This window comes from Lagenorhynchus albirostris, chromosome 1, assembly GCF_949774975.1.
Source record: "Lagenorhynchus albirostris chromosome 1, mLagAlb1.1, whole genome shotgun sequence".
In the NCBI taxonomy this organism is placed as follows: Eukaryota; Metazoa; Chordata; class Mammalia; order Artiodactyla; family Delphinidae; genus Lagenorhynchus; species Lagenorhynchus albirostris.
The window spans coordinates 121,047,719-121,068,444 of NC_083095.1; the positions used below are offsets into that span (position 1 = coordinate 121,047,719).

Genomic DNA, 20,726 nt, shown 5'->3' on the forward strand with positions numbered 1-20,726 from the left:
TCCAGCTACCCCCTATGTTAGATATTTTCACTGTTTTGTGTGTCTCCTATGCTCTTTTCTATATTGGCCATAATTTTTCTTCTCCATGCTTTATTCTGTGTGGGTTTTTTTTGGATTTATCTGCAGCTCACTATTCCTCCTACCTTCAAACTCTTCTATTGAGTTTTTAATTTTAAATGTCACATTTTTCAGTTTTATAATAACCTTTTGTTGGCTTTCTTGTACTTTCCATTTCTCTGCTGAAATTCTCTATCTTGTCATCTAATTTCTTCAACATAGTTTTTACATTTACTTAAAGTCTAGGTTCAATAACTCCAATGTCAGGATCACCTACAGGCGTCTTGTTATCTGTTTTGTTTTCTGTTTTTTTTTTTCTCTTCTTGGTTTTCAACTACTGACCTTATCTCCTGATGTTTCTGATTTTTTTTTTAATTTAATGCTAATCATTGGTATTTACATTGTAGAAATAATTTGAGGCTCTAGATTGTGTTTTCTTCCGTACAGAGGATTAATCTTTTATTTTAGCAGGTGGTTAAAAAAGGAGAAGATCACCGTAATACGAGCGGAACCGAACTGATTGGATATTGCAAAGTCCATTTCCAGTTTACCTTGTAGGGTGTAGCCCTTCGTGCCTCCTGTCTAAACATCTGTGATGTTTATGAGGGCCATTCTGATTGTTGAGCTCAGAACTATGCTTCTTTTATCTTCCCATCCCCATGCGACTTCAGAAAGTTTTGCTCAGCCTCTCAGTTTCTGGGCAACAGTTTACAAATTAGAAAATGCCTTGAAGGGGAGAAAGCAGTGTTGTACTCACTTCTCTGTACTTTATTTCTCTTCCAAGGTCTTGGCTTTCGTTACCTTGGTTCCTTGGTATCTCTCCAGTGCCTTCAAACAGATGTTTTGTCTGTATTTTTCCAGAGTTTCTAGTTGTTTCTCTGAGGGGGAGGGTTCATCTGCAATAAGTTATTCTTTCCATCACTATAAGGAAAATCCTCTTTGGTTCTTCAAAAACTGTGTATATTTATTACTTTGAAAATAGGAGCACAGTAGGAGCACAAAAAGAGTTACCACGGCACAGTGTAATATAGTACCTGCAACAGTAAGAATGTACAATTCTGTCCTCATGAGAGGGTGAGGGAACGTTCCACAGCGGAACTGACACCTGATCGGGGTTTGAAGGATTATTACGACTCACTTAGCTTTCAAGGAGAAAGAAAAGTGTATGTAAATTCTTAAAAGCTTAGGGCATATGAGAGATGTAGTTTCAAGTACTTCTACACATTCCTGAAATCTTGCCAGATTTTGTGTAGATGATGAAATGGATTTTTAATGAAGGAAAGACTGCTTCACAAGTTGCATCATCCAATACTGATAACATCCAGGATGACAGACTGTCTAGTTGATGTCTGAAGAACGGCCTAGAAGTATCCCCATTTCATTTTGGCAGGCGCCAACTAGGTGGTGGTGGCGGACTTGGGAACAGCATATGTGAAGTCCCAAAGGCAGGAGAAGAAGGCTGATGAAATGAAGTGAGAGGATCCAAGTAAAAGGCAAGGGGGTAGGGAGTAAGAGGATAAGGCTGGGAAGGTCAGCTGGGATCAGATCGTAAAAGGCCTCATAAGCCAATTTAAATACATTGAAATTGAAGCTCAGAGCATGTGAAAATACTAAAGAATTTGCATCTGTCGACACAGTCTCGATTGCCCTTAATGCACTTTGCCCTTCTTTTCGTGTGCTGATAAATTGGAGGGAAGCAAAGTTGGAGGCAGGGAGACCAGTGAGAAGGCTGTTGCATTCATCCAGATAAGAATTGTTAGTGGAGATGAAGGATGGATTAAAGAAAAAGAGACCTCACGGTTGTTGGTGATGGATTAGAAGTTGGTAGGAATGGGAATAGGGAAAGCAACACGGACAGCTCTAAGTTTAGCCTGATAGCTGAACGAAGAGTTGTATGAGTCACTGTGATGGAGACACAGGGTCACTGGCAGGCATGTTGAGGGCTGGAGTTTAGGGATGCCAGGTTCAACTTTATTATTATTATTGTTGTTGGGGGGGCTGCCCTGGGTCTTTGTTGCAGCTTTTCGTTGCGGCACGTGGGCTCGGTAGTTGCAACTCATGGGCTTAGTTGCCCCACAGCATGCGGGTCTTAGTTCCCTGACCAGTGATCGAACCCACATCCTGTGCATTGGAAGGCGGATTCTTAACCACTGGACCACCAGGGAAGTCCCAGGTTCAACTTTAAATGGATTCAGTTTGAAATCCCTGCAGGATATCCACAGAGAGGTGCCCATTAGGCAGCTGGATATTTACCTCTGGAACTCAGTAGAGAAGTCTGGGCTGGAGATAAATATTTCTAAATGTTTAATAAAATGATAATGATTGAAACCATGGGGGTAGCTAAGTTTGCATAAGGGAAAGTGGTAGAGTGAGAACAATTTTATCAGATATAACCCTATGGAACCCAAGTATTTCAGGAGAAGGCTGAGCATTAGAAATCCTTGAAAGAAACGAGAACATGCAGCCTTGGAGAGACCATGGAAACCAGGAGAGAGGGATGTCTCTCGACTCACAGAGATAATTGCTGCCTGGAAAGACACTGCAGGGAGGGACTTGAGAAGCATCCACTGGCTTAAGGAAAAACAAGGTCACTGCTCTCCCTGTTGAAGGCAATTACAGGAAGGTTGAAGAATGGATGGGAAGCAGGGAGAGAGCACGAGTGTGGACAGCTTCTCCCTGGGTGTCAGTTCCCTCGTCCATACCTAAGATGTGTGGGATACTCAGAAGTTAACACATGAGCTGCCACTGGACTAGGTTCTAATGCAGATGTGGTTTTATTTGGCCAGTACAGCGTTCAAAATGCATTTCTTCTCGGCTGGGTACAGTTACATAGACAGAACCCTTTCCAGATCCTTTGGGACAGATTAAAAAATCTTGCATACTTGGTTTTTACCTTGTGAGCTTGATACGTGGTCTAATGCTGTCTACACACAATCTACGTGAATTCTGATCAGGAGTAATTACTATTACAGAGAATTCCCCTGTATTTCATATGACTAGTGTGTCTCCCTAAGACTGTTGCTGAATATAATTTGAGATCTAGACGGCAGGAATACTGGGAACGTCATCTGTGTCTTCCAGGGATTGTGGTTATTGAAGCAGGGAGTCTGCTTCAGTGTTTTGCATTGGCACTTCTGGGGTGTGTTGCACCCTTGACTCCAGGAACAATTTTGGGGGGGGAGGGTGGTGATTGCTCGGAGATAGGACTCTGATGATTCTCATCGTTACCATTGAGAATATTGCTGTGAATTCAGCCACGTACAGCCTCGGATGGTCATCTGCTCCCTGGCATCTGGTGGCCTTGTTTCATTCTTTTGTTGGTGTGGCTTCCACTTTGCGGGAAACCTAATGCCGCCAAAGAGGATTCTTGGTGTGCCCTGAGATTTCATAGTGAGTCCTCAGCAGAAAACACGTGGGGTGGATATACCTCGGCTTTTGGAATTCCGCTCTTCTGGTTTCTGCCTTTTGGAAAAATTGTCTGAATCTATAAAAGCCTTTTCAGTAAATAATTTTTTCATGAACATGACTTTTCTAATGGCGTATGATAAATGTTTTATTCTTCCAAAATAATACAACTCAAATAGAAATAGATTGAAGAGTCCACGTGGTAACGAGGAAGGCAAGAGGAGAGGTCTAGAAATCACAGCCTAGAATTTTCAGTGGTCACAGCTGGGATCTCAGCCTCTGCTATAACCTGTGGGAAACTGAGACCCCGAGGGAAAAGGCGGCGGCTGTTTAGTCCACACAGCTTGTCAGCAGCAGAGCGGGACGAGGTCTTAACCACACCTGGTGGGTGCCCTTCTGAGCAAGGATGTCCTTCCACCCTGGGCCAGAAGCTTCAGCATAATATGAATCGGGAGATTAGGTTTGACATAAACACACTACCATGTATAAAATAGATAGCTAGTGGGAACCTGATGTATAGCACAGGAAGCTCAGCTCGGTGCTGTGTGATGACCTAGATGGGTGCGATACAGGGGGTGGGGGGAGGTCCAAGAGGGAGGGGATATAGATGATTCACTTTGCGGTACAGCAGAAACTAACGCAACATTGTAAAGCAATTATACTCCAGTAAAAAACAAACAATAAAACCCTCCTTGATGTCTCCAAAAAAAAAAAAAAAATGCAGTGACTCTTCTCTTTGGCTTTTTTCTCTCCTTCACCTTGGCTTTACTTATCTTTATGCTTTCTCCTCTGCCACATAAAACACTTTGTTTAAAATGTGTTCATTCCACATGCTGCGCTCGGAAGTGCCGTGTGATAAATGGTAGATGGGCAGCTTTGTAATTTGCCTTGATTAGATTGTAGAGTTATGTCCCAGTTATGCGACTTCCTAAGTATTTACAGATGAGCCAGTCTGCAACTCTGGGAAGTTCATTTATGGATTCCCCAGGGCCTTTTGTGTTCTTTCTTGTATTTCGGTGCCTCGTCCCTAGTAAAGAGAGGACCACCTGCTGCATCTGTGCCCACGCGGCTGAAGCAGCGGCGGTAAAGACCACGCTCAGGGATGCCTAGAGACCATCCAGCCGAAGGCTTTAGATACAGTCACCTCAAAGTGTAGTGAGAGGGCAAGTCATCTGTGAATATTTCATGCAGATGTTGTATGTTCTAACAAGAATCCCTTGTAGTTCTCTATCCCAAAGAACACTGTGCAGAGTCTGACCCCGAAGTTAAGAAACTAACCTCAGATCTAAAGGTGTGTCCGTGGTCAAGATGCTTCTCAGCACTGGGCCTCATCTGAAATGGTTCGATGAGATGAGCTTTGAGGCTGGCTATTCTGCAGTTCCCCAGGTTCCAGGAGCCTTTTGTTACGTGCCTTGGCATTTCCAGTCTCCTTCCTTTTCTTGGGTGCGCCAAGCACTAGGTACCATGTAGGAAGGCGCCTCTTCTTTTATGGGAGGTGGCACTGTAGTTTTTAAGGACTAGTTTATATGCATAGTTTATCTCCGAATCCCATCATCTTTAGAAGTGAATTTAAAGATGAGCAGGCACTTCGCAAAAGAGGATGTCCAAACAGCCACTGAGTGTATGAAAAAGTGCTCAACATTGTTGCTCACTAGGGATATAAGAATTGAACCTCAGTGAGGGACTTCCCTGGTGGTCCAGCGGTTAAGACTCCACACTTCCACTACAGGGGGCGTGGTTTTAATCCCTGGTCGGGGAACTAAGATTCCCGCATGCTATACACCCACCAGAACTGGATAAAATAAAAAATCTAACACTAGTAAGTATGGGCCAGGATGAAGAGCAACTGTAACTCTCATATATATAGTGCTGGCGGAGTGTATAATGGCAAAACCATTCTGAAGAAGTGTGGTAGTATCCTCCAAAGCTAAATACACACTTACTCTGTGACCCGGCAATTCAGCTCCTAGATTTAAATCCAAGAGAATCAATTCCATATGTCTACCTGAACACAGGGATGAGAACTTTTCCGGTAGCTTTATTCATAATAGTCCACACAGGAAACAATCCCCAAATGTCCAGCAACAGAAGAAGGGATAAGCAGATGTTGCTGTGTTCCTATAATGGAATACGACACAGCAAGAAAAAGCAATGTACTGCTATGTGGAACAGCACGGGTGAATCTCACAGCATTGTGGTCAGAGAAAGAAACCAGACACAAAAGAATACATACAGTGTGGTTCCATCAACACGTAGTTTAAGAACAGGTAAAACTAGTCTAAGGTGATAAAAGCTAGAATAGGGATTACTTCCAGTGTGAGAGGATATTGACTGGGAAAGGGCACAGGTGATGGAAATGTTCCTTCTCCAAATGGATGGCAGATACGTGGGTGTACACATTGGTACAGATTCAGTGAGCTGCCCAGGGAGACTCATTCACTTTGTTGCATGTAAGTTATGCCCCGATAAAAATGACTGGAAAGAAAAGGGAACTTGAATGGTTCATCTGTGAGTTCGATACTATGCACTTGGTATTCTAGGTCTAGGGACAGGTGGGGTAGTGGGAGTGACAGGAACCAGAGGGAAATGGTGTTTAGCGTGGCATTTGTGGTAACATCCCTCTTGGAGCAGTCCAGAGCCAATGGCTTTAGCTACTTCTTTGAGAAGGACATCAATTCAAATTTTATAAAAAGCAATTTGGAACCCACCTGTGCCAGGCACTGTCCAAGGATTCTCTCCTTTCTCGAAGCCTCTAGTCTAGAGGCTTACTCCCAAGTAAAAGTGATTCCATCTATTAGATGGAATCTAATAGAAAGTCTGGCGGGCTCTTTTTTTTTAAATCCCCAGGGGTGGCTGCTCGAGAGACGGCCCAAGCTCTGAAAACGCTGGCCCAGGCTGCCCGGGGCGTGGCTGCATCTACGAGTGACCCCGCGGCTGTGCATGCCATGTTAGATTCCGCCCGGGACGTGATGGAGGGCTCGGCCATGCTCATCCAGGAAGCCAAGCAGGCGCTGATCGCACCTGGAGATGCGGAGAGTCAGCAGAGACTAGCCCAGGTAAGGCCCGGAAGTGGCCGTCAAGGTCATCCCTGAAGTGGACGCATGGACAGGCTGTTGCCCGGTGTGAGCAGTTTTGGAAGCCTCGCATGGTAGCCCCCATAACGTGAGACCTGCTTAATTCAGTCAACAGAAAGTATGGGGGGCTTGGTTGAGACCTGCCGTTAGAACGTGAAGGACCTGGACGCAGCATGTCTGTTTTGGGCCTGTGTGTGCTTACGTATATCCCTCTTCCTAGCCTGGGAGGTGAGGTAGATATGCTTGGTTTAGCTACTCGGTGCTTTAAACTCTCTAGTGCCTCTTCAGGTGATTCTTACCAGAGAGCGTAGACAAGGAGCCTCACACATCCTTAAAAGGCAGCACGTGGGCAACTCCAAGTTGGTCTGGAAGTGCTCAGAACCTTCCGCCTGCCCTTGGGCAGGGCGAGGTGTGGGATGATGGCATCAGAGGGTCGCTGAGCGTAAGTCCATCCCAGGGCGGGCTAACTGTGATCCCAAGGACTCAGGGCCTCCTTCCACCTCAGGACCTCTGCAGGGCTCTCTAGAAGGCAGCTATTTCTCGTCCTCTTGGTGTTGGATACCTTTGTTTTTAGAGTTGTATTTGAGCCACAGTCAGGACTTGGCCTGGCCTTGGGAGCAGGTAGGGTGTGCTGTATCGCTGTGTCAGACCCTGTGCTAAGACAGGATGTTAACCCCAGTGAGTGGCCTAGATGAGGAGATTTAATGGTAAACAGTGTCAGGCAGACGCTGGCAGATCAGTTCCCCATCTCTTTTAGCTCTGCTCACTCCCAACACACGTGCAAGAATGTTTGCCCTGAAACCTGCTTTCTGTTGGGGCTTTTCTCCCTCTGTGTATTCAGGTGGCCAAAGCTGTCTCTCACTCCTTGAATAACTGCGTGAATTGCCTCCCTGGGCAGAAGGATGTGGACGTGGCCTTGAAGAGCATCGGGGAGTCGAGCAAGAAGCTGCTGGTGGACTCGGTGAGAGGTTTTGGCTCGGGCAGGGGTGCCTGGGGGACTGGGCTCACCTTAGGTGTGGGTGGAGTCTGCTCCCCTCTAGGGGACCTCTGAGCGGCTAGCCTTTCCCTTAGGAGTCCTGTTTTTCCTGTCGATTTGCCTTTTCCTTGTTTTACTGTCTGATCAGCCGAGTTCCCAGGTAGAGCTTCTAAAGTTTACTTCTTCTTTGAGCCCATGTTGCTGTTTGCTCTCAGGTCATCCCAGTAAGACAGGAATGGGGGGGAGGGGGTATATGATCATCTAACTTCTTATCAGGACATCTCAGGCAGTGACCATCAGGCGATAAAGGGATACAAGTGTCAGGGACTCACTGAGAGAGTGAGCCGTCTGTGGAATTTCACTTTGGGGCCTGGTCCCGTCCCTGTCTTGTGAGTCCCCTTTGCGGGTACTTGGCCTTGTTCATCTTTGGTTCTTCTCTGCCTGGTCCCTGGCATATATCAGGTATGCAAGCAGTGGGTGTGGTGTGACTAATATCTAGCTTAACTCTCTGGAACTTTTCACAAACAGTTACAGGGCTGCTAGTGGCACTTCTGTGGAAAAGCTATTCAGTATATTGTTAGCAAAGACCAACTGATGAATAAAAGTGATGGCTGTTAGTTTAGAAGAATAGGATTTAAAGTTTCATAGCATCTGCCTTTTAGTTCCAGAAAGCTAAACCTTTGAGAGTTTCCGTCTGAGAAACCCAAGATAGAGTGCTGGTTCAGAGAGTGGATCCCGAGTCAGACTGCCCAGGTGTGAATCCTGGCTCTGCCACTTAGGAGACCAGAAGCCTGAGGAAAGCTGTCCTTACCATTTTTAGATCCACTATGTCTAGCACTGAATAGGTGTTCACGGGAATGTACATATTTTGAAGGTCAACCTTAACAAGGGCTCAGACCACACAGAGCCTTTTAGTCTAGATGACTCACAACTGCATCCCAGGAGAGTCTGTCTTCCCTCTGCAACGTACTACCTTTGTTTCTCCTACGCAAAGTAGAACTTCTCCTGCAACGTGCCTTCTCTTGCCATAGTTACCTCCGAGCACGAAGCCTTTCCAGGAAGCCCAGAGTGAACTGAACCAAGCAGCGGCCGATCTGAACCAGTCTGCAGGGGAGGTGGTCCACGCCACTCGGGGCCAGAGCGGAGAGCTGGCTGCAGCCTCCGGGAAGTTCAGTGATGATTTCGATGAATTCCTCGATGCCGGCATTGAGATGGCGGGCCAGGCTCAGGTGAGGCTGGTGTGGCTGAGTGGAGTTGACCCTTGCCCCTCTCAACTCTGGTGGACCGTCGTCCCCTGCGGCCAAGTGGCAAATAGGAGCGGGGAAGCTGTGGGCAGCCCACACCTTTACACTGTCTTTGCTGCTCAGAGAGCTCCATGAGCTCACAGGAATGGCATTCCCAAAGATACTATTAGCTTATGTGTGAAGTTCTTCCTGGAAATGACAGATAACTTTTCCCACGATCCTCCAACAGAACTCATCATTTTATTCATGCTTTTTGGAGGGAGGGCAGCTCTGCATCCTATTCTTCAAATGTGGTTTAATACTGTAAAAACTCACGTATTTGAAGTTCGGGGAGCCCACTTGAAAAGGCTGTGTCTGATCCTGAGTGTCAAGTGATTCAAACTTACCTCTTTCAGATGAACAGATAAACCCCTTGTTTAGAACAAGGGAGGGTGACTGGTCTGGTGTCAGCTTATGGAGCTGGTTGTTTTATTTTTTGGCGAGCTCCTGTGAACTCCCTAAAAGTGGTACCCAGGGTGTTTTTTACTCTGTTATCTACAAAGGGTTGTTTCTCGGATGGCAGGCCAGGTGAGAAATGTATCCTTTCCAGAGTCGGGAGCTTCTGGGATGCAGTCAGCTCTAAATGTCCAGACAGTGACGGTAGTTTGTGCCAGGCTGAGATGGACAAGCCCCTTGATACCTCCAGCATTGTTGAGCAAGATGCTGGAGTTGTGGCCCTGTCTGTGTGCTCTCTCTCGCTCGCTCTCTCCCTCCCGCCCCCATTCATGCCCACTCTTGTGAGACAGCACAGCTCTTGGCTGACCCACTTGGGCTGGATTTCTGTCCTGCTGTGTGCATCTTGGTCCGGATATCTGTTTGGGGAACGGTAGACACTGGGCAGAGTCTTGACAAGTTAGGCATCTGCTGACTAATTGGACTTAACGCAACCTAGACAGATAACCTGCTTCCGTTTCAAGGTGCTGCTCCTAGCTCTGAATGCTGCCTAGGAGAAATGGACAGCCCCTAATGACTCTGGCTCCTTTTGACCTTCCAGACGAAAGAAGACCAGATCCAAGTGATAGGGAACCTCAAGAACATCTCGATGGCATCCAGCAAGCTGCTGTTAGCGGCCAAGTCTCTCTCTGTAGACCCAGGAGCACCCAATGCAAAAAATCTCCTGGCCGCAGCTGCAAGGTAAGAGCGGAACAAAATGGGCGTTTGTGTGTGGTGTTTGCAAGATCCACCAGACATCCTGCTGCTTTGCTGAGCGAAGAAGTAGTGCTGACCTTCTGTTGTCAGAGTTGGAGGCGAGAGTGACAGAGATGCTGGTGTCTTATTAAACGGGCTCCTTTGCATGCGCTTTCTCCCCTAAAGATGCCTTCTGTCTCCTCTTAAAGCCTTTTCAGGAGGACTTGCTTAGTCTTAAGGCCCCCACTGAGGTATAAACGTAGTGGCTTAGATTTTTTTTGAAAGTAGTATTACTATCTTTCAGATTATGGAAGTAATATAAGTTCATTAAAAAGAAACCAGAAGATGTTGAAAAGTATTAAAAAAACCGACACTCAACTAGCCATTCAACATTTCTTGAGTCTTACTATATGCCTGGCACCAATGTTAATTAGATGGATTTAAACATGTTCACTTCGTCACGTGCAGAAGGGCTCTAGCTCAGAATGAATGGGGCGGTGGGGAGGAGTAAATTGTTTTGGGAAATATGTTAAAACATGAATCTGAACTTGGGGTAAGGTCAACGTTCTTCTTTCCTGTTGTTCTCACCTGAGGAACTGGGTCATACAAGAGAATTTCTGCTCCAGGGCCACTCTGGCCGTTTAGTTCAGTTACTAGTGATGGAGTGCTGGTAGCCGGAGAAACTGCAGCGACAGCCCAGGAAAATTTTATATTGACAATCCCACATTCGTATTCCTGAACCAAGAGGGTAGGGTATTTTATTTTCCTATGGAAGTGTAGGCCTGTTTTCGTAGCATTTCTTGATATCACTTTATATGTGGGAAAACTAACAGCAGTGAGAGATTAAATGCGGGACAATTAGGACACATAGCATAATTGGAAACATTTTCAAAATGTGCAGATTAGTGATTTTTAAAACTCATTGCTTGAATTCTACTTAAATTTTTTTTAACTTGGTTTTGTTTGCTTATTTATTTTTCAATGTCTTTATCTCTCCTGGCTTTTTTTTTTTTTTTTTTTTTTTTGCAGTACACGGGCCTCTCACTGTTGTGGCCTCTCCCGTCGCGGAGCACAGGCTCCGGACGCGCAGGCTCAGCGGCCATGGCTCACGGGCCCAGCCGCTCTGCGGCATGTGGGGTCTTCCCGGACCGGGGCATGAACCCACGTTCCCCTGCATCGGCAGGCGGACTCTCAACCACTGCGCCACCAGGGAAGCCCCCTTTCCTGGCTTTTTTAAAGTTGTTAGAATCAGGAGACCTGAATTCTAGTACAAGCTTTAGTGCTTGACTAGGTTACCTTGGTCAGGTCACTCAACCTGTCTAAACTTTCCCATTTGCCAAATAGGGATGTGTACAGACTACATTGTCCTTGAGCTCTGTTCAGTTCTCGATATATAAGGTAGCATGGTACCACTGGTTAAAACCTGTCTCTGGTCTCCTGTTTGCTTGTAGTGTTATTTTATTTTATTTTTATGGGGGGTTAGGTAATTTCAGAGCAGTTGCCTTCAAAACCTTTGAGTTTCTTCATTTATTCCCAGATACATACTTTACCTTCAAACGATAGCTAGAGCCACTAGGTGATGGGAAAAATACCCTCACATCTCCCCACCTCCATCTTATGCTTTGTTTGTGATTGTTCCATTAGGTGAGTGCCCTTCTGTTCCATTAGGTGAGTGAGTTCCATTAGGTCGTGGTGGAGATGAAGAGGGACAGTGATGTCTTCTCCGTCGTGCAGCTGTTTCTGATCTAAAACCCTCTTAATCACTTTTTTCCTACAAACAGCCTTTGGGTAAGGCAACTAATGTTGCCAGGTATCTGAACTCAGATGTTTTTCATTACCTTAAATTTTTCACATCGTTTCAAAATTACAGTTTCCAACTTAGAGCGTGTTGTCGACTCTCTTAAATTGTGGGAATGAGGGGAGAGTATAAATTGGCCTTTTGAAAGCCCCTACGGAAGGGAATCCAGGACCTGAAAGCATGCTGCTGGTGTCCTGGCTCTGTGAGTGTCTGAACGCCCCCTGGTGGTGACATTGAGGAAGGGACCTGGAGGCGAGGCAAAAAAGCTTTCTTTGCCTCTGTCTGTCCTGGCTTTCAGCAGTTGACAGAATTCCCAGCCTGATGGTTTCATAGCCAAGACAGCACTTAAGAATCATCACATGAACTGATAGTCTTGGGCTGGAACAGCTGCAGGAAGTTGCTGGCCTATTCTCCTTGGCTTCTTGGCCCATGCTGGCAAGCTCTGCTCCCTGGGGTGATTTCCCAGCGGAAGCTCCAGCCAGGTCAAGTGAGTCAGGCAGCTCCCCTTGGAGGGTAAAGCTCTGCCCACCTGAGTGCCTTCGTTCATTCCCTTGTTCCTTCATTTGTTCATTAAACAGATTTTTACCACATGCCTGATAAGGGCACACACTGTAAGACTGGGATGGCCCTGGTGGAGTTAGGACAGGGGGCACAATCAGGGCATGCCACCCTCATTCTATCTGGGCCTCACAACAGTCTGGTGCATAAGTACCTTTGGAGTTGGGCAGCAGGGAATCAATTGCTCTCGTCCTCGTCTTCAGTCCCACTGCCCTCTCTCTTCTTGAGACGGCCATGCCTGCCTGTCCTTCCTGTGGATGTCCCCAAAGACCCCACAGAGATGCTACTGTGGGGGCCCAGGCCTGGACCAACTCAGCCCCACCCTGCTCCTACATCAGCAGACTTGAACCCTTTCTTTGTTCTTTCTAGTCTCCATGATTCTTCCTGCTTTAGGAGAAAATGGTTTACTTCCGGGAGAGCAGTAGAGTATGTGTGCCTTTCCCTCTGCTCCCTCTGACCATTCTGCATCTGAGCCCAGGTGCATCTGAGGAAGCTGGTCCCTTGGTTTCTGATGTGCGTGGGGAGGAAGTCATTTTCTGTTGAGGTCCTGGCTTGTTTGTCTTCTTTCTGTGTAACTGCCTGGCTCTGGCTCTTTTCTGGCAAGTTGGGTGGAGCTGGAGACCCTTTGTCCACCGTTCATCAGGCTTTTCTCTGCCTGGGGGCTGGACTGATGCTCCCTGAACTTAGTTAAGGGAGTGGGAAACCAGTTGGCAGTGGCAAAAGGAAGAAGTGCCCTAACTCTGAGCACCTCCCCAAGCTGCCAAGCACACCACAGTCACCCTGGCCAGAAGGACTCCCGGGCTGAAGACTTGACACCCACCCACAGCTGCCAGCATCAGGGCCGTCCTAGGCCAGGTGTTCAGCTGCTTTCCAGTCCCCTGAGGGCTCCCTAGGACCTTGCAGGAGGCGTCTCTTCCAGGACCACCCTTTGCTTTGAAGTTCCTGCCAGGCAGGAGTCTTCCTGTCTCCAGAGATGGTGAAAAAGGATGTCCCAGCAAGCAGCACTTCCGTGCTGTAAAGTAGAAAAATGTACACTGGGCCTTCTTCTGTCTCTTGGTCTCCTCTAGAATGTTCCATTCCCGTAATCCGAATCAGGATCTCGCTGAGCCCTGACTTTCCAATTGCTCTGGTCCACCTTGGGCCCTCCTTCGTAGGCAGAACCCACGCCCACGGTCGAGGCTTTCATTTTCTTTCTTTCACTCCCAGCGAGTCCTGCCTGTGTCTGGCTGATCCTGTCTGGTGTCACACCCCCCATCACTGCTTCCTCTGGCTCACCTTTGTGTCTTGTCTGTTCATTGTCTTGCCTCTCCAACTGGATTGCAAGCACCTTGCTTTCCTAGAGAGACTTAAACTGTATTATTTTTTTTACTCTCCATGCCTTGTGTGTGGTAGGACCCAGGGAATACAAACAGGGGAATTTCAGTTTGCTCTTAGTTGCCTTTCTAAGCACGTCCTCCTTTGAGGAAGGGAATCATCTGAAGTTGCTCTGTTCCCCTCCAAGCTCGCTATTGGACGACTTGGGCTTAATAAATAATCAAAAGCACAAACTGGTTGATTTTCTTCTCTCACCTCTGCCCCATTTCTATATCTATATAAAGGTTCCTTCCAGAGCTCACAAACTCCTGTCTGAATCAATTTAGTATCTCTGAATGCTAAACGATTTGTAGGTTAGAAAGCCTTTAACATCCGAGGCTGTAGATCCCAATTTATTAAAAACCAAGAGTGGCCACATATGCTTATTAGATAAAGAATGAATTACAGGAAAACACGATCTCTAGATGGTGAAATTACGGTTATTTAATTTTTTGTATTTTTTAAAATAAACTTGTATGGCTTTGGTCATTACCAAAAAGTGTGGGGAAAATAAAAGCAGCTACAGTTCAAGCCTACTTGGATTTACATAGAACGAAGGGAGGATGCAGCTAATGTTGGCTGTATTTTTATAACAGTGTAAGTAGGTTAATTCATAATGCTTTAGCAGATTTACTGGTATCTGCTTTAAAATAATATTATAAAATCACTGTTAACGTTGTGATACGTCATTGTCATTTTTCTATGCATATGTATATTTTTACAGGTATGGGCTTATGTGGTTTTTACATTTTATACACAGTTTTCTATATAAGGAATATGATATCATGACTTTTAATGGGTGCCAAGAATTCTGTTGTAGACTCTACATTTAATCAGTCCTTTATCACTGCATATTTGGGTTGTCTTTAATCCTTTGCTCTTATAAATGAGTACCGTAGTTTGAAACATGAAAATACTGTTTCCCATTGTCAAATCTATATCACCATTTGCCTCTGTGCCGCTAAGTTTATTTAGCTATGCGATCCAGACTCTAAAGTGAGTTATGGGGATAAATGATACCTAAATAATGCTTTTTAGTCATGGACCAGTATTACCCAAGTGACTCATTCAGGCATGCGGTGCTGTGCTGGCACTGTTAAGGACTATCCAACCACAAACTCTTATTAGTCTGTTTGTTTGTTGTTGTTTTTTACCCCAAGTTTTTATTTGAACATTTTTCACTTCTAAAAATTGTTGAAAGGACAGTGAATAGCTATATATTCTCAGGATTTACCAATTGTAAACTTAGTTTGGGGGTTTTTTTGGTTTGTTTTTTCTTTTTGGAGGGGGCCACACTGCCTGGCTTGCGGGATCTTAGGTCCCCAACCAGGGATTGAACCCGGGCCCATGGTAGTGGAAATGCAAGAGTCCTAACCACTGGACTGCCAGGGAATTCCTGTAAACACTTAGTTTCTAATGGAAAAATCTTTATATAAAGACTAGCTTTTTAAAAATGTAGATAAACAGGAACCGTTGAAGGAAGTAAGCCAAATGGAAAGCTTGTGTGATACATGGAAATATTCCCCAAATGATCGTGTCACCACAGTTGAGGGCTGTACCCTTTGTTATGTTGACACATCCAGCCTGTCCACTCCGAAGTATGTCTTGAAGGCTGCCATTGCAGAACACGGTGTTGGACTCTCTGGGGGACCCTTCCAGTGAATACATCATGAACTGCACCTTCCAAAGGTGGTCCCAACTAGAGACTGTCCTGCTATCTCAGTTGTTCTTGTTTTGCTTTGCACCTGGAAGGCACAGTGCTTCCCGATGACACCTTACTTAGTTAAGCACTTTTCCACAAATAAATGACTCACTAGAGTTAATCTTACACAAGCTATTTGGGGATTCCTTCTTGAGCTGAGGAATGTTTTTCTTCTTCCCATCACTCTAGCTAAATTTAAAATTCAAAGCAGTAGCTCCTCATCAAATAATTAAGCTGATTGCCTTTGTACATTGGCAACATCTTTTTCCACCTAATTTGATATTCTGTGGGAAGCTGCAAAGCCAATTTAACTAATAAAATGTGGCGTCTTTATATTAGACAGTGTTAATGATTAGCAGCAATGTGTGTCCTATTTTGATTTTGTTTGTTTTATTTTAAGTTTCCTGTTAGCTGCAGTGGTTACTGACTGTGAATAGAATTCAGGGTCCTGCCCAAACTATGGACCAGTTATGGCCCTGCAGAAAAATGGTTTTGAATCTGGCCTTTGTGTCTGATAGACATGGGTTTAAGTCTTATTTCTGCTTCTTATTTGTAGCATCTCCTTAGGGAATTATCTCGTGTGTGTGTGTGTGTGTGTGTGTGTGTGTGTGTGTGTGTCTGTTTTTTTCATTTATAAAAACAAGGGTATTCAATTTTAAGACTTAGTGTAAAGGTACAGTAATCAAAACAGTGTGGTATTGGTGAAGGGTTAGACACACAGGTCAGTGGAATAGAATAGAGTCCAGAAGTAGACCCACACAAATATGGCCAACTGATTGTCAACAAGGTTAAAAAAGCAATTCAGTGCAGAAAGGATGGCGTTTTTAATGGTACTGGAATAATTAGACTTCCATATATCCCCCCCCCCGAAAAAAAATCTGGATCCATATTTCACACCTTGTTAAAGAAATTAACTCCAAATGGACCGTGCCTTTATAAATCATCCATGGCAACCTAAACAGAGGCTGTCCAGGAGGGGTGGAACCCTAGCCAATGTAGAAAAAAATCTGGGCTGTGTTTTAAGTTCTAAGAAGAATGGAAACACATGTAAAATCATGTAAGAATCTCTGATTCCTATTAATGTTAATTTAACAAAGAAAATAGCTCTTTTAAAGAATAATGTTGGTATAGCTTCTAGGAACTGGTCAGTCATGTAGAAATGAATGGTAAGAAGAGGTTTTAAAATCATAAGGCACAGTTTACAGTGTGACTTTTAAAATATACAAAATAGTCCAAACTATACAAAGGCTGTCCAAAATAGCCTAGCTCGGATCATCCCATTCCTATGGGCTGCTAGGGAAGGATTCTGAAAACAGTGTTACTATGAGCTGTTTGCCATTTGCAACTTCATTGTGAATTCCTTCTTGTGACTATATTAAAGATAGCCACACTTTCTTAAGAGAACTGTTAGTATTGATACTTTTAAGGGTAAATCAATGAATAATGAGAAGCAAGGTAGGGATTCTCATTCTCTCTTCCCTGGCTTTGGTTGATTTTTGGTTGTTTAGAGAAGGGGGCCCAACCCCCAGGCCGAGGACCAGTAAGGAACCGGGCCGCACAGCAGGAGGTGAGCGGCAGGAAAGCAAGGGAAGCTTCATCTGCCGCTCCCCCATAGCTCGCATTACCGCTGACCCATCCCCCCCATTGCTCTCATTACTGCCTGAACCATCCCCCTGCCCCCCGGTGGAAAAATTGTCTTCCACAAAACCGGTCCCTGGTGCCAGAAAGGTCGGGGGCTGCTGGTTTAGAGCCTTGTGGAAGAGCTGTCACAGGGACCACAGCCTTTATAGTGAATTAATTGTATTCCTAGCGAACCTACAAAACATTGTTGGGGAAATTACTGTTGATCTTTACAAAACAAAACAAAAAGCACTCTTTCCGTATTTGTCGTCGCAGAGCTGTGACGGAGAGCATCAATCAGCTCATCACTCTGTGCACCCAGCAAGCTCCTGGCCAGAAGGAATGTGATAACGCCCTGCGGGAGCTCGAGGTGAGTCCCTGGAAAGGCTGCTGAGGATTTCAGAGTGTCTGTGTGTCTGTCCTTTCCCTCCGGGTCAGGTTCTTCTCCTCTATTCTTACCTTTGATCTTTCCTGGGAAACTGTTGGAGCCAAAGTTCCAATCCAAGTGGGAAGGAATTAAAGAAAAATTAGATTTGGTGGGGTTATCATCCCTGCTTCCCTGTTTCCACTTAAGAGTTGCTTTGTTAAAGGATTCTTTATTTCATACAGGAAGAGGCCTGTGGTATTGAGCGTAGGCTGAAGATAAGCAATTTCTACCTAAAAAGTTTGGGAGTGATTATTCTGGGGCGTTTGGGAGAAGCTGGAATAGATGTGCTTTACGAGTAAAAATGATTTTCCCATACATTGTATTTTGTAACATGTAGGGGGCTCATTAGAGAAAACCCAGGAGTAACACTTATTACTATACAGTCAAGGTGGCCGTGGAGCTCCTAGTGGCCCAGACACAGTGTAGGGCTTATCAGTTTATATTCATACTTAGGGTTTATTTTTAATGGAAAATTCATTTATGCCCACAGAGTATACATGGGCAAGAATAAAATCAGTGTGCCTACTTGTCTGTAAAGCAGTCCTAACCAATTCAGGTTATGTTGAAACAGGCAAATGGTTATCTCAGTAGATACGGGTTGGTTGTACCGAGTGTACCTTTAGTTTTCTGAACAGGGATACCCACCCTGCCAGAGATGTTAGAGGTGGGGGGTTGATTGCAGCTTCTGAAGGGTCTGATTGAGGCCCAGTCTGCCGATGGCAAGAGGCCATTGGCACAACTGAAAGTGAGAATAGGCAGGGGACTGAAGCATTCTGAAAACAGTGGAGAATGTTTCCTTCCTTGGGTGAGTCACTGCCCTATCCTGGTCTGTTCACATTTGCAAATATAAATGATACGTGGACTGTTGATCTAAATGAGGTCTGTTGGCCCAGATGCACATCCTCTGTGCCTTAATGGTATCCTTGGTTGCCAAAATTATGGCTATTTCAGTGTTGCTGTTACTAAGGCAGTTTTGATTATCCAAGGAGTGGGAGGAGTTTCTTCAATGAAATGAACACCTTCTTTATGCAGCCCTCTTTCCCTCAGATCTTTGCTGATTAACTCAGCAGTTTCACCATTACTTCCCCCCAACCCTTAGTAACTCACATGGCCTTGTCTTTTTGTTGGCTGTGCCCCAAAGTCTGCTAGGTCCCACTGTATCTTCTCACTCAACAGGGAGGAAGATGGATGGCTATGTCCCCTGACTTTCCTCCCCTGGAAAAGTCCCTCATAAACGATGATCAAAGGTTATTGCAACATGAAAGCTAGCAACCGTTTTCAGCAGACTGGAGACAAAGGCAGAAGAAGCAAACCCCATGCCCTGTTCCTTGATGGAGACCTAAACAAGATCCAACATTTTCTATACTTTTAAAATTAAAAACAAATGAACCATTCCAGTGGGCGGTTTTGGGGGGGGGGGTTACCTTCTTTCATGCCTACCCATTGAAAGGTCCCAGCATTGAAAACAGAGGTCCCTACTAATCAAGAAGAAATGAATGAACCTGTCCTTGATATTTAAACTCCTTGGAGTTATCCAGCAGAGAAATTATACTCATTGACCATGAATATATATTGCCTCCCACTAACTTTCAGATTCTTTAAGAAAAAAATGTCCCCGTTCTGTGGATACCAAGCTTCTCCTTCACATTTGAAAACAAGAGATTCTCCTCTCTGTCAGAGCTAACCAAGACACACCCACCCCAATCAGCGTGGTGTTGCCCGCAGGAAATCTGAAGTCGTAGACACTGTGGTCTAAATTCCTCTCAAGGATCTGGATAATGACCAGAATCCTGTGTATGGAGGGGAAGTTGATAGTTGGTACTTTATGTTGAGTTTCCCTTGTTCTATAAGGCTTGCTCTTAAGTTGTGTTCTTCTTCTGTAGACTGTCAAGGGGATGTTGGACAATCCCAATGAACCTGTTAGCGACCTCTCTTACTTTGACTGCATCGAGAGTGTAATGGAAAACTCGAAGGTAAGCCTGGCTGTGCTGGCTGGTAAGCCTGGCTCCCTCCTCATTGTGGGGAATAATCAAGACATGCTTTGTGTGCACCGGCCCGTGGCCCCTCTGCATTGCTGCCTGTGTCCTAAAGCCTTGCTATGGCGCCCTTTGCCCAGGTGCCTCTCAAACCTGGCTGTGCATCAGAATCACCTGGGGGTTTTGTTGAACACACCTTGCTAGGTCACACCCCTGAGTTTCTGATTCAGTAGATCCCAAGGTGGGGGAGACTGTGCATTTCTGACAAGTTCCCAGGTCCTGCCATGTGGTCCAGGGGCCACTCTATGAGAACCACTGCTCAGACCCTATGAGGGATGGGTCTTACTGTGAGTCAGAGCATGTATTTCCTTCCACTGGGACTGCACTGGTGGGGAAAGCCCTTCAATGGCCTTGGCTTATATGAGATCCTCCCGTGTGTTCTTTTCACCATCTATCCATGCCTTGCATTCTCAAGGGGAGTGAAAAATTGTGGGGGTTTTTTGGGGGGTGCGGGTGGTGAAAGTATCTAAGATTATACAAAGGTTTGTGTCCTCCCTTCTCCAAATCTTAACCCTGCTCAACAAGATCTTATTTCTTAGTATTTAATTTAATGTGGGTGGCAGTTGGAGGGAGGTGGTCTAAAAAGACTTCTTATCAGAGCAATAATAATAATATTTTAAAAGGTCAGGAAACACTGATCTGTGGTAATTGCACCAGTGTTTTTTGAGAATGCCTCAAAATCAGGATAAAATGAAATGCAAGTGAGATGAATGGAATTTCTTTCTTTCCCTATCCAAGATGGCTTCTTGACAAACAAAGAGCTCTGTCTTGGGTTCTAGACTTGGATGTCATAGTCTCCCTAAAGATTTCTGTTGAACATCCTTCAGTTCTAAGATCTGTGACCCTGGAAAGTAGGACCTGCCTTCCTGGGGCATGAGGAGGCCCATGAAGACACAACACCAGATATGGGGCAGGCGCCTTGCCTCTGCCTGTGTGACCTTCTGTCTGACCTTGTGCATGGTGCTTGACCTCTCTGGGTTAGATTCTGAGTACTGAAATCCCGTTTAGCTGTTATTTTAAAGACCTCTGATAGGGACTTCCCTGGTGGTGCAGTGGTTAAGAATCCGCCTGCCAGTGCAGGGGACACGGGTTCGAGTCCTGGTCCGGGAAGATCCCACATGCCACGGGAGCAACTAAGCCTGTGCACCACAACTACTGAGCCTGCGCTCTAGAGCCCACGAGCCACAACTGCTGAGCCCACGTGCCACGGCTACTGAAGCCTGAGCGCCTAGAGCCCGTGCTCCACAACAAGAGAAGCCACTGCAATGAGAAGCATGCACGCTGCGACAAAGACTAGCCCTCACTCGTT

The 20,726-nt window shown here is 45.5% G+C and overlaps 1 protein-coding gene across 7 annotated transcripts in view; it reads left to right on the forward strand.

Annotated features, from left to right (window-relative positions):
• TLN2 (talin 2) overlaps window positions 1-20,726 on the forward strand; it is a 448,850-nt gene that overhangs the window by 338,638 nt on the left and 89,486 nt on the right. For all 7 annotated transcript variants that reach the window (XM_060151222.1, XM_060151260.1, XM_060151243.1 and 4 more), the window contains 6 exons: window positions 6,310-6,518; window positions 7,378-7,497; window positions 8,544-8,741; window positions 9,790-9,929; window positions 17,231-17,324; window positions 19,265-19,354. In XM_060151222.1, the coding sequence (XP_060007205.1) occupies window positions 6,310-6,518; window positions 7,378-7,497; window positions 8,544-8,741; window positions 9,790-9,929; window positions 17,231-17,324; window positions 19,265-19,354 (851 nt within the window). The remainder of the gene's footprint in view (window positions 1-6,309; window positions 6,519-7,377; window positions 7,498-8,543; window positions 8,742-9,789; window positions 9,930-17,230; window positions 17,325-19,264; window positions 19,355-20,726) is intronic.